The sequence below is a fragment of the Vicugna pacos genome, chromosome 25 (genome assembly GCF_048564905.1).
Source record: "Vicugna pacos chromosome 25, VicPac4, whole genome shotgun sequence".
In the NCBI taxonomy this organism is placed as follows: domain Eukaryota; kingdom Metazoa; phylum Chordata; class Mammalia; order Artiodactyla; family Camelidae; genus Vicugna; species Vicugna pacos.
Window position 1 is genome coordinate 8,246,595 of NC_133011.1, and position 13,133 is coordinate 8,259,727.

General features: G+C 36.5%; 1 protein-coding gene across 3 annotated transcripts in view; it reads right to left on the reverse strand.

The window, feature by feature from the left end:
* The window catches only part of NIPAL2 (NIPA like domain containing 2), a 76,709-nt gene that overhangs the window by 32,714 nt on the left and 30,862 nt on the right, over positions 1–13,133 (reverse strand). For all 3 annotated transcript variants that reach the window (XM_072949505.1, XM_072949506.1, XM_072949504.1), the window contains one exon: positions 6,234–6,293. In XM_072949505.1, coding sequence (XP_072805606.1) covers positions 6,234–6,293 — 60 coding nt within the window. The remainder of the gene's footprint in view (positions 1–6,233; positions 6,294–13,133) is intronic.

Below are 13,133 nucleotides of genomic sequence, written 5' to 3' on the forward strand. Positions count from 1 at the left end.
TAGTTGGAGATTTTAATACTGCATTAACATCACTAGACAGATCTTCCAGACAGAAAATAAACAAGGCAACAGAGAAATTAAATACTACAATAGAAAAACTAGATTTGGTGGATATTTTCAGAGCATTACACCCCCAAAAAATAGAATATACATTCTTTTCAAGTGCACATGGAACATTTTCCAGGATCGATCATGCACTTGGACACAAAAGAAACCTCAACAAATTTAAGAAGATAGAAATTATCTCAAGCATCTTTACTGACCACAATGCCATGAAACTGGAAATCAACAACACAGAAACAAAGGAGAAAAAAAGAAAAGCATGGAGATTAAACAATATGTTATTGAAAAAACAATGGATCAATGAGGAAATCAAAGCTGAAATTAAAAAATACCTTGAGACAAATGATAATGAAAGCACAACCACTCAAAACCTATGGGACAGCAAAGGCAGTGCTAAGAGGGAAGTTTATAGCGATACAGGCCTTCCTCAAAAAAGAACAATCTCAAATAAACAAGTTAACCCACCACCTGAATCAATTAGAAAAAGAACAACAAAAAGCCCCAAAAAGCAGCAGAAGGAAGGAAATAATAAAGATCAGAGAGGAATTAAATACAATAGAGATTAACAAGACCATAGAAAAAATCAACCAAACCAAAAGCTGGTTTTTTGAAAAAGTAAATAAAATCGACAAACCTCTGGCCAAACTCACAAAGAAGAAAAAAGAGACAGCACAAATTAGCAAAATAAGAAAGGAAAATGGAGAAATTACAACAAACAAAATAGAAATACAGAATATCATACGAGAATATTATGAAAAACTATATGGAACCAAACTGGATAACCTAGAGGAGATGGACAAGTTTCTGGAAACATACTGTCCACCAAAACTGAATCAAGAAGAAACTGAACACTTGAACAATCCGATCACTAGAAAGGAAATAGAAATAGCAATTAAAAACTTCCCTACAAATAAAAGTCCAGGACCGGATGGCTTCACCAGGGAATTCTACTAAACATACAAAGAAGAACTCATACCAGTCCTTTTCAAACTCTTCCAGATGATTGAAAAGGAGGGAATACTCCCAAACTCATTCTATGAAGCCACCATCACCCTGATACCAAAACCAGGCAAAGACACTACTAAAAAAGAGAATTATAGGCCAATATCACTGATGAACATAGACGCCAAAATCCTCACCAAAATTTTAGCAAATAGAATCCAACAACACATAAAAAAGATTATACATCATGACCAAGTGGGGTTCATCCCAGGGACACAAGGCTGCTTCAACATACGCAAATCAATCAACGTAATACATCACATCAACAAGAGAAAGGACAAAAACCACATGATCATCTCAATCGATGCAGAAAAAACATTTGATAAAATTCAACACCCATTTATGATAAAAACTCTCGCCAAAGTGGGTATAGAGGGAACATATCTCAACATAATAAAAGCTATATATGACAAACCTACAGCCAGCATAGTTCTCAACGGTGAAAAACTCAAAAGCTTCCCACTAAAATCTGGGACAAGACAAGGATGCCCACTATCACCACTCCTATTCAACATAGTCCTGGAAGTCCTAGCCACAGCAATCAGGCAAGAGAAAGAAATAAAAGGGATCCAAATTGGAAAAGAAGAGGTAAAAGTGTCATTATATGCTGACGACATGTTGCTATATATAGAAAACCCTAAAAGGTCCACACAAAAGTTACTAGAGCTGATTGAAGAATTCAGCAAGGTAGCAGGTTACAAAATTAATGTTCAAAAATCAGTTGCATTTCTTTACACTAACGATAAATCAACAGAAAAAGAAAGTAAAGAAACAATCCCCTTTAAAATAGCACCCAAAGTAATAAAATATCTGGGAATAAATCTAACCAAGGAGGTGAAAGAATTATACACAGAAAACTATAAACCATTGATGAAGGAAATTAAAGAAGACTTTAAAAAATGGAAAGATATCCCATGCTCTTGGATTGGAAGAATCAATATTGTTAAAATGGTCACACTGCCCAAGGCAATCTACAGATTTAATGCAATCCCTATCCAATTACCCAGGACATATTTCACAGAACTAGAACAAATCATAATAAAATTTATATGGAACCATCAAAGACCTAGAATTGCTAAAGCATTACTGAAGAGAAAGAAAGAGGCTGGAGGAATAACTCTCCCAGACTTCAGACAATACTATAGAGCTACAGTCATCAAGACAGCATGGTATTGGTACCAAAACAGACATATAGACCAATGGAACAGAATAGAGAGCCCAGAAACGAACCCACAAACTTTTGGTCAACTCATCTTCGACAAAGGAGGCAAGAATATACAATGGAATAAAGACAGTCTCTTCAGCAAATGGTGTTGGGAAAACTGGACAGCAGCATGTAAAACAATGAAGCTAGAACACACCCTTACACCATATACAAAAATCAACTCAAAATGGATTAAAGACTTAAACATAAGACAAGATACAATAAACCTCCTAGAGGAAAACATAGGCAAAACATTATCTGACATACATTTCAAAAATTTTCTCCTAGAAGAAATAAAAGCAAGAATAAACAAATGGGACCTAATGAAACTTACAAGCTTCTGCAGAGCAAAGGAAACCGTAAGTAAAACAAAATGACAACCTACGGAATGGGAAAAAAATTTTGCAAGTGAAACCGACAAAGGCTTGATCTCCAAAATATATAAGCAGCTCATACGACTCAATAAGAAAAAAATAAACAACCCAATCCAAAAATGGGCAGAAGACCTAAACAAGCAATTCTCCAAGGAAGACATACAAATGATCAAAAAGCACATGAAAAAATGCTCAATATCACTAATTATCAGAGAAATGCAAATCAAAACTACAATGAGGTATCACCTCACACCAGCCAGAATGGCCGTCATTCAAAAATCCAAAAATGACAAATGCTGGAGAGGCTGTGGAGAAAGGGGAACACTCCTACACTGCTGGTGGGAATGCAGTTTGGTGCAGCCACTATGGAAAACAGTGTGGAGATTCCTCAAAAGACTAGGAATAGACTTACCATATGACCCAGGAATCCCACTCCTGGGCTTGTATCCAGAAGGAAATCTACTTCAGGATGACACCTGCACTCCAATGTTCATAGCAGCACTATTTACAATAGCCAAAACATGGAAACAGCCTAAATGTCCATCAACAGGGGACTGGATAAAGAAGAGGTGGTATATTTATACAATGGAATACTACTCAGCCATAAAAACTGACAACATAATGCCATTTGCAGCAACATGGATGCTCCTGGAGAATGTCATTCTAAGTGAAGTAAGCCAGAAAGAGAAAGAAAAATACCATATGAGATCGCTCATATGTGGAATCTAAAAAACAAAAACAAACAAACAAACAAAAACAAAGCATAAATACAGGACAGAAATAGACTCATAGACAGAGAATACAGACTTGTGGTTACCGGGGGGTAGAGGGTGGGAAGGGATAGACTGGGATTTCAAAATTGTAGAATAGATAAACAAGATTACACTGTATAGCACAGGGAAATATACACAAAATGTTATGATAAATCACAGAGAAAAAAATGTGACAATGAGTGTGTATATGTCCATGAATGACTGAAAAAATTGTGCTGAACACTGGAATTTGACACATTGTAAAATGATTATAAATCAATAAAAAATGTTAAAAAAAAAAAGATGAAGTCATTTTACCAAGGTCACACAGCTCTCTGATGCTAGAGACTCACCCTCACCCATCACTTGATGGTTATATCAAGCTGCCATTATTAGAATAGTGGTCCATAATTTTGCTAGTTATGTGACCTTGGGCAAGTCAGTTCTATGAACGGATCGTTCCTATAATTCGAACGAGACAGTTCAAGTAAAACACTTAACAGTACCCGGAAAGAGTAAATATTTAACAAATGTGGGCTCGTATTAAAGGGAAATTAGCAAAGAATCAAATAATTAATAGAGGTTTTTGTTGTTGTTGTTATGTGTGTATGTGTGTGTTTCCTATTTCTTATGCTGCGGTTTTAGTATTTATTACCTCTTGGGAATGAAGTTGTACAGAAACGACAGCAGTTATACTAACAGGGCTTTACATTTCTCAAAGTGCTCATATCAGTTATGCGATCTAACCCTTAAAACAGTCTTCTACATTTGTCAGCAAACTGCAGCTTAGAGAAGTTAAGTATTATGTTGGCCACACAGTTAATAGGAGAAGTTGAATCCAGATTTGAACCCATGCGAGTGACTTTAATTTATATCCTCTGATGCTGGGCTAGTTTATTGATTTTAGTAATGCTTAGCTGACCTTGGTTTTCTAAGTATATAATCAAACCAGTGGCACGTATTGATACTTTTGTTTCTTCCCTTTCCATAGTTATGACTTTCACTAATTTCCCCCTAATCCTCACTGGCAGTGGTTGTAGCTCAGTATCACAGGAAACCGCCTTACCTTTCTGCACCTCTGTCAACAGTTCTCATGTTATTCCTTCCGTACGCCCTTTTCCAAATGCCTGGATGTGGCCCATGCTTGTCCTATTCAGCTGTCAGAACTGATTCAAATGGTACCTCTGCTGTAAAAAATTCTCTCTCGGCTTCCAGGCTAGAGTAATCTCTCTTTATTCTAAATAAGTGGTTCTCAACTGGAGGTGATTTTGACTCTCAGGGGACATCTGACAATGTCTGAAGTCATTTTTAGTTGTCATAACCGGGGCAGAAGTTGCTACTGGCATCCATGGGTAAAGACCAGAAGGGCTGCTGCCACTGTACAATGCACGGGACAGCCCCCACAATGAAGGGTTACCCAGCCTAAAATGTCAGCAGTGCTAAGGCTGAGAAACCCTGTTCTAAACTAAAGGCTCAAGGCATTATGATACATATTATTTTTGGCTTTTGAAAAAAACTTAAGTATGCATGTATTTTATCATTGACTGTATTATTTGAAGGCAAGGATTCTGTCTTAATCATCTTTTAATCTCAAGGGTTCACGATAACTGGCAAGTCTTCCTTTATATCCATCTGTATTACCTCATTAAATACCTTACATTGATTTAAACATTAATCAACCATTAACTACAAAAGATGACATACGTTAGATTAAATGATTTAAAGTTTCCTTAAGACATTTGATAAATTAGAAACATAATGTAGAACCTAATTGTTTTAATTTATAAAACTGAGGCATTGTTCATTCTTATATCTGATCCCACACAACTTCCCCCAATGATTCCATAAACCATAATATACAAAAAGTATAGTAAAATAATATATTTGAAAAGCCACAATTCACATATGAATGCATTTTAGAAAACATTTTAACCATGAAAATTTGACAATGGTGACTAAAAACTCTACTAGCAGAATCAAACCAAGGAGGAAAAGGAAAAAGTGAAAACACTTTCAAGACACTAGGCTCAAGGGAAACCTGATCAGGGAAACAAATTTCAGCATACCAAGACTAGTGTCACAGTTAAAGCTCAAATTGAAAAAAAAAAAAAGATCTCCTTAGAAGCAAGTAGACTTTGCTTTATATAAAGTGCCTGAAGTATCATATTCATTATCATATGTCAGCAGCAGTTCAGACCGGATTTTGCCAAGGAAGAAAATATGAATCTCCATAATTCTGCTCACCAGTGATACTTCCAATAAGAGATAGAAGATGCAGTCAACAAATGAGAGCTTTGCCATGTAACAGAAATCTTTCTTACAGCCAGGAAGGCCACTGTTATTTTCCATTAATAGCTGTATTTCTAAATAAAATTTTGAAGGTCAACATTCTGTGTGACTTTTGGAAAGAGCCAAATACAATTTAGGTAGTTAATTGGTGCATCTAATTTCTGTACATGGTTTTCATTTTTATGTAGTGCTTTCATGCAACAATCTTAACAAAAATGTCCTTTGAAGTGGAATACTCTGTTAGGTAACAGATGTTTTCTTAGATTTTATTATGTTCATAAAAATTTTGTAACATTCATAATAGTAATAATATAAAATACAATTCTGTTGTGGTCAGTAGCATGGGCAGCAGATACAATGAAGATGCAAGTGTCTCATGTCAAAGAGCAGATGGCAGCTCCGAGAGACAATAATGTACACCTCTAAATGAGAATATATTCATTTCAGTAATTTATGCCCCAATTTTTAAAGCACATATTTTTCGTCGGTAGGGTTACTCATTTCCTGATCAAGCAGTGCCATAATTACATGAATAAAATAATAACTTACCTAGCAAATCTGAGGCTCTCAAATTTTCTTTCAGGAACATAACAGAAATAATGGCACTACCTAGAAAGAAAATGGCCATTAGTGATGTTTCCATATATAAAAAACATATTATGCAATGTCATTTGAAAGGAATTAAGCAGTTTGTGTCCTGGGCCTGACTGTGTGTGTCCTGGTCAGAAACACCTGGCAGCTGTGGCTGTGGGGAATGGCTTCTTTCCCTGCATGGCTGAGTGTTTGCAGAAGCTGGCTTGGTTTACAGTGGACCTAAGGCAGCGACTGGGATAGTACGGTATACAGTGAGGGCTTAATAAAAGTTTACTACAGGACTAAATGAATGAATGGAGAGAAAGAGAGGAAAGGAAGAGAGAAAGAGAAAAAAGAAAGAGAAAGAAAGAAGGAAGGAAGGGAGAGGAGGAAGGGATGGAAAGGCAGAAAGAGACAAGAAAGGAGGAAAGAAGAGAAACTATATCCCAAACTGAAAATTCATCATTTCCCATCATCTCCTCCTAGGATCCCTATTCCAGTGACACCTCTATGGGGCACCAGCATCCCGGGCTGCTCCTAGTGTCCCCTCCCCTTCACAGACTGCTGGGTCTGCTAAGTCTGAATTTCACTATCTCACAAGTCCACCCCCTCCACTTCATTCCGTTGTCACTGGCTCAGCTCAGGCCAGCTTCACCTCAGGCTTAGACCATTGTAACAGCTTCCCTCTGGGGCCCCCCATTTCACTACCCCTGCCCCATAGCACCACCAGAGTAATCTTTCTAAATTGCAAATCTGATGTAAATCCACAGCTTTAAAATCTCTTGTCAGAAGCCATTAATCCAGAGGACAAGGGCCAAACTACTGAGCATGACGTTCAAAGACAGCCATGATTTACTCCTGACACTTTCCTTGCCACATTTGCCCATGATCTCTTTTCCACGTCTCCCCTTACTAAAATAATCATAATTCCCAGGACCACCACTGAGTTTCATGCTGAAGGACTTTTGTACACGCTGTTCCCTATGCAACTCCGCCTCCACCCTCTCATCCAACTACAGACTCAAGCTTCACCTCTGGATTCCCCCAGAGTTGCCCACACCACCCATATGTAGTGATTACCTTTTATAATATATAGCTTTTTCATTAGACCTGAGATTTTTTTGCCTGTCTCCTGAAAAAGATCATCAGCCCCTTTTACTCTGAGATCTATCTTATTCTTTGAAGATCTCCAGTGTGTAGTTAGTACCCAGCACATAAATAAAAGTGTGTGTGGGACCTTCTGCATTTGCTGACTGCATGATGTTTAAGACCTCCTCTCCCATTACTGATGCTACTGAACTCTCAGCCTCACAACCGAGCCATGACCTGCTGCTACAGCCTCAGGTATGTGGGGTAAGTTGAATCTGAGTTGTTCCTCTTACAGATTCATGGGTAGAGGGAAGGGAAAATCCAAATTTGCAATAATACAAAAAAAAAAAAACCCAAAAACTAAAACCCCACAACAATTTGTATTTTAAATTTTTAACAAAAACTATTATGTAAATTTTTATTTGTTTTTCAAAGCAAAAATACAGAAAGAAAAATCGTCATCAAATAACTTCATCATCTGGCAAAAACAACAGTTAATACGTCTGTGTTTATTTCCCTTTGGTTGAGATCAAACTATAGTGCAAAATTTCTTTTCTGTTTCCTCAGTTACTGTATTACAAATAAATTTGCCATGTCACTGCAAATTCTCATAGATACAATTTTAACGAGTCTGTATTATAATTCATTAAGTCAGTTAAATTTGAATGTACCTTTATCTGGTATTCTAGTAATTGATGTAAAGCAAAATAACAAATCCATACCAGAAATCCTCATTCAAGATAAGGTGGGATCCTCATATGTTTTCTCCATCTTTTTCTCAGCCTAGCTCTTTCTCATTCAATTTGATCTGTATCCTTGCACGTTTTTCCTGGGTAGGTTATTTATAGGGATAGATGTTTCACACAAAATAAACAGAGCATGGGAAATGTCCACCAAGCATGAATTTAATTGTGTGGTGTGGCTTTAAAACATTAAAGCGATGTTTTCTGTAGATAAATTAATGTATAGACATGTAGCCCATTACATTAAGAACTGAGATTGGGACAGGTATAAAAACATTTCTATTTCAGATTTGGACCAAAATAATTCAGGGAAACATTTCTCATTAGAAAAAGTATAAAAACCAGGACCCCCCACCTCCACCCCTATTACTGTCTTCCTGTGTAATTAGGTAAGGAATGTTTCCAAGAAGAGGGAGATAGATTAACAACAGGAGGTGAAGCATTGTGACACTAACACATACCAAATGCATTCCAGTGTAACAATCCCTGAGATGACTATTTCACAGCAAAGGATTCCAGTAGGAAGGGAGACATTGCTTACATGGAATAAGGAAATTTTAGGGCTAGTAGGAGACACAAAAATAATCTACCCTAGGTTCTAAACTTTATAATTGGGAAACTGAGGTCCAAATAGATTGTATATTCATTGATCCTTTCATCTAACAAACACTGATTTTACAGCACAGCTAGAACCAGCACCCAGATCTCCTTGCTCCCATCTAGAGCTCTCTAGTTCACTACACTCCATTTCCTCCCTTGGAGAAAGAAAGGCATCATTTTCCTTCTCTTCTTGTTGCTCAGCCGCAGTTTCATAAATAATTTCACTTTCAGAAGGAAGAGGGAAGAATGTTATGTAGGGCACAATTTCATTGCTAAAAGTAAAAAGAACACAATTGGTAACAATAAACTTGAAGTATACTATATGTATCAAATTATATCAATTGCTGTAAAGTAGTTATCAGAGATTTATGAAACATAAATATGCTTTTACTTTCTGAAAGAATTTATGTACCTGATGCATTTCTATACTCATTTTTTTTTAATTTTAAGAGTACATGAGATTTTCTAGAAAACTTTTAGATAAGAGAATGAGAAGATTTTAAGTTTTATTTATCTAGCAAAGTAATAAAAAAAGAACATTCTATTCAGATACAACTACTTATAACTCATTTATCTTGCAAAATGGTTAAAATGAGAGCTGTGATGAGCAAAGACAGTTTCTGTGAAAAGCTAATAACATGACTCCTAAGTAGAGCAGTAAATTTTTAAAATGAGAAAAAAATAAACAAACTGAAGTGCTCTCACATATATTTGCAATCAGAGATCTGTCAAACTCAACCCTGTCTAGCTGTTGCTATAACAACCATTGTCTGATAAACATGTACAAAGGGGGAAAACTATTATTACACTTTACCCCTATAGTAAAATTTAATATTTAAAAATGGAACATTTCAAAACCTCCTAGATGAAAACATAGGCAAAACATTATCTCACATACACCTCAAAAATGTTCTCCTAGGGCAGTCTACGCAAGCAATAGAAATAAAAGCAAGAATAAACAAATGGGACCTAATTAAAATTACAAGCTTTTGCACAGCAAAGGAAACCATAAGCAAAACAAAACGACAACCTACAGAATGGGAGAAAATGTTTGCAAAAGATGAAACTGACAAGGGCTTGATCTCCAGAATATATAAGCAGCTCATACGACTTAATAAGAAAAAAACAAACAACCCAATCCAAAAATGGGCAGTAGACCTAAACAAGCAATTCTCCAAGGAAGACATACAAATGACCAATAGGCACATGAAAAAATGCTCAATATCACTAATTATCAGAGAAATGCAAATCAAAACTATAATGAGGTATCACCTCACACCAGCCAGAATGGCCGTCATTCAAAAATCCACAAATGACAAATGCTGGAGAGGCTGTGGAGAAAAGGGAACCCTCCTACACTGCTGGTGGGAATGCAGTTTGGTGCAGCCACTATGGAAAACAGTGTGGAGATTCCTCAAAAGACTAGGAATAGACTTACCATATGACCCAGGAATCCCACTCCTGGGCATATATCCAGAAGGAACCCTACTTCAAAAAGACACCTGCACCCCAATGTTCACAGCAGCACTATTTACAATAGCCAAGACATGGAAACAGCCTAAATGTCCATCAACAGATGACTGGATAAAGATGTGGTATATTTATACAATGGAATACCATTCAGCCATAAAAACCGACAACATAACGCCATTTGCAGCAATATGGATGGACCTGGAGTTTGTCATTCTAAGTGAAGTAAGCCAGAAAGAGAAAGAAAAATACCATATGAGATCACTCATATGTGGAGTCTAAAAAACAAAAACAAAACCAGCATAAATACAAAACAGAAATAGACTCATAGACATAGAATACAAACTTGTGGTTGCCAAGGGGGTGGAGGGTCGGAAGGGATAGACGGAATTTTAAAATTGTAGAATAGATAAACAAGATTATACTGTAAAGCACAGGGAAATATATACAAGATCTTATGGTAGCTCACAGAGAAAAAAATGTGACAATGAATATATATATGTTCATGTATAACTGAAAAATTGTGCTCTACACTGGAATTTGACACCAACATTGTAAAAGTATTATAAATCAATAAAAAATGTTAAAAAATTAAACAAAAGGTAAAAGTTAGCATATGAAAGGTAACATGCCAAAATTCAAACAGTGGTTATGTGGGAGTCATGGGGTAAAAACAGAGCAAGAATACTATTGTAAAAGGACAGGACAAAAAACTTTCTTCCAGTATTTGGTGCAAAATAGTGTTCCCATAGGTCAGTTTATTAAGGTATTCACTTGGCCTTGATCATAGTACTGTACAGTCAGGAGAATCTCAACAACAATTGTTAACAGACTGACTCCTACAGGTGAGTCATCTACACTCTTTTCAGCTTAGCAATCAGAATGGAGATGCTTTCCAGTCAAGGTTGATCTAAGGAAACTTACACATGAGCATTCTGATCTGGATTTCCAGATGAAAACAGAAGTCAAGCAAGACCCCACTGGCTTCAGCTGAACCAGGTCTAAATATGGGAGAGGTTACCAATCCCAAGTGTAGACATGTGCCCAGGTGTGGAGCTTCCTAATGCTTCCTGATTTACGCAGTAATAAATCCTGAGTTTGCTCTTTATTCACCTTGACTCTGACATCACAAAACCTGGCTGTTATTATGGAAGAATTACATAGCTTCCTGTGGTCAAGAGTTGGTACATGAGAATTCACATAGGTTGTACCAACTTGATTTGGATTTTCTTCTGTAAGAGCTACTAACTGGGATTAGCAAATCAGAAGTTAAGAATCAACTTCCTGTATGATCCAGCAATCCCACTCCTGGGCATATATTTGGAGGGAACTCTAATGTGAAAAGATACATGCACCCCAATGTTCATAGCAGAACTATATACAATACCCAAGACATGGGACCAATCTAAGTGTCCAACGACAGATCACTGGATAAAGAAGTTGTGGTATATTTATACAATGGAATACTACTCTGCCATAAAAAAGAATAAAATAATGCCATTTGCAGCAACATGGATGGACCTAGAGATCATCATTCTAAGTGAAGTAAGCCAGAAAGAGAAATAAAAATACCATATGATATCACTCATATGTGGAATCTGAAAGAAAAAAAAAAAGACACTATGAACTCATCTACAAAACAGAAAAAGACTCACAGACTTAGTAAACAATGGTTACGGGGAAAAGGGGGTCAGAGGGGATAAATTTGGGAGTTTGAGATTTACAAATGTTAGCCACTGTATATAAAAATAGATTTTTAGAAAAGGTTTCTTTTGTATAACACAGGGAACTATGTTCAATATCTTGTAATATGAAAACGAATATAGGTGTTTATAGGCATGACTGGGACACTGTGCTGTACACCAGAAATAGACATATTGTAATAGACTGTACTTCAATTTAAAAAAAGAGCAATGATAAAAAATAGTTAATATTTCTTGAAAACCAGGTATTCTTCATTTAATCCTTAAGCCACCCTTTGACCTGGATCCTATTATATTCCCATTTTACAGATAAGGAAGACTGAGAGAAGTTGACTCACCCTCACTGCTCTTTTTTCTGATTTGCCTTAAAAAAAAAAAAGAATCAGCTTCCTATATGTTAGCAATTAAACTCAAGGGCAGACTTTTACATATGAGTTTAGATTTTTGTGTCTGTAGAATAATAGGTAAATTGGCATTCCCCGTTTCAATCTGCAACATTAAGATACATATGCATATTTAAAATTCTCTTTCCCCCTCAAATAATAACTTTTTATCAAAGATTTACGAACACAGAAGAGAGCTTGATAACCATTTAAATGTGTTATGGGATGGCTATTTTAAAATGACTTTGCTCATTTATTTACTTCCCTCCGTTTTTTTCATCCTTTTATGACCACTTCTTAAAAGACAAATTGAGCCCAAAGTTAAAAAAAAAATCAATTACACTTCACCTAAATGTGATTATGGATATGATATTCTTACCTGATTCAGCTGAAAGGGAAACAAACTTTGGTCCTCAGGTCACAAACTCAAATGCCTACAGGGGCCAGTCAGATGGGAGAAGAAAGAACAATGAGGGTGGTGGGCTGTGGCGATGAGGGGTCTCAGGCGTGGTGGCCTGGAGTGCATTAGATCAGCGAAAAGTGGCAGCCAGAATTCAGCCCTGGCCAACTGCAAGGCCAGTGTTACCAAAGCTGATTACTTAAGACAAAAATCCAGTTTTTGTGTATCATGGTCCAATTTTTAAATATGGGAAACTGATTCGTATTTTTTTAAAAGGGTTGTTTGAGCCAAACAAAATACAGCAGTGGCCAGATCTGGTGTACAGGCCACCAGTTTGTGAACTCTGATCTAGTCTGCAAATGGAAATGTCATCAATTTTCCTTCCTAGACATTCACTTTATTGTTTAACCTCTATGATCTGAAGAGAAACCAGCGTCTATGTTTATAATACAGGAAAGTAGAAGACAGAGTAGCAAAGAAAACTCTTT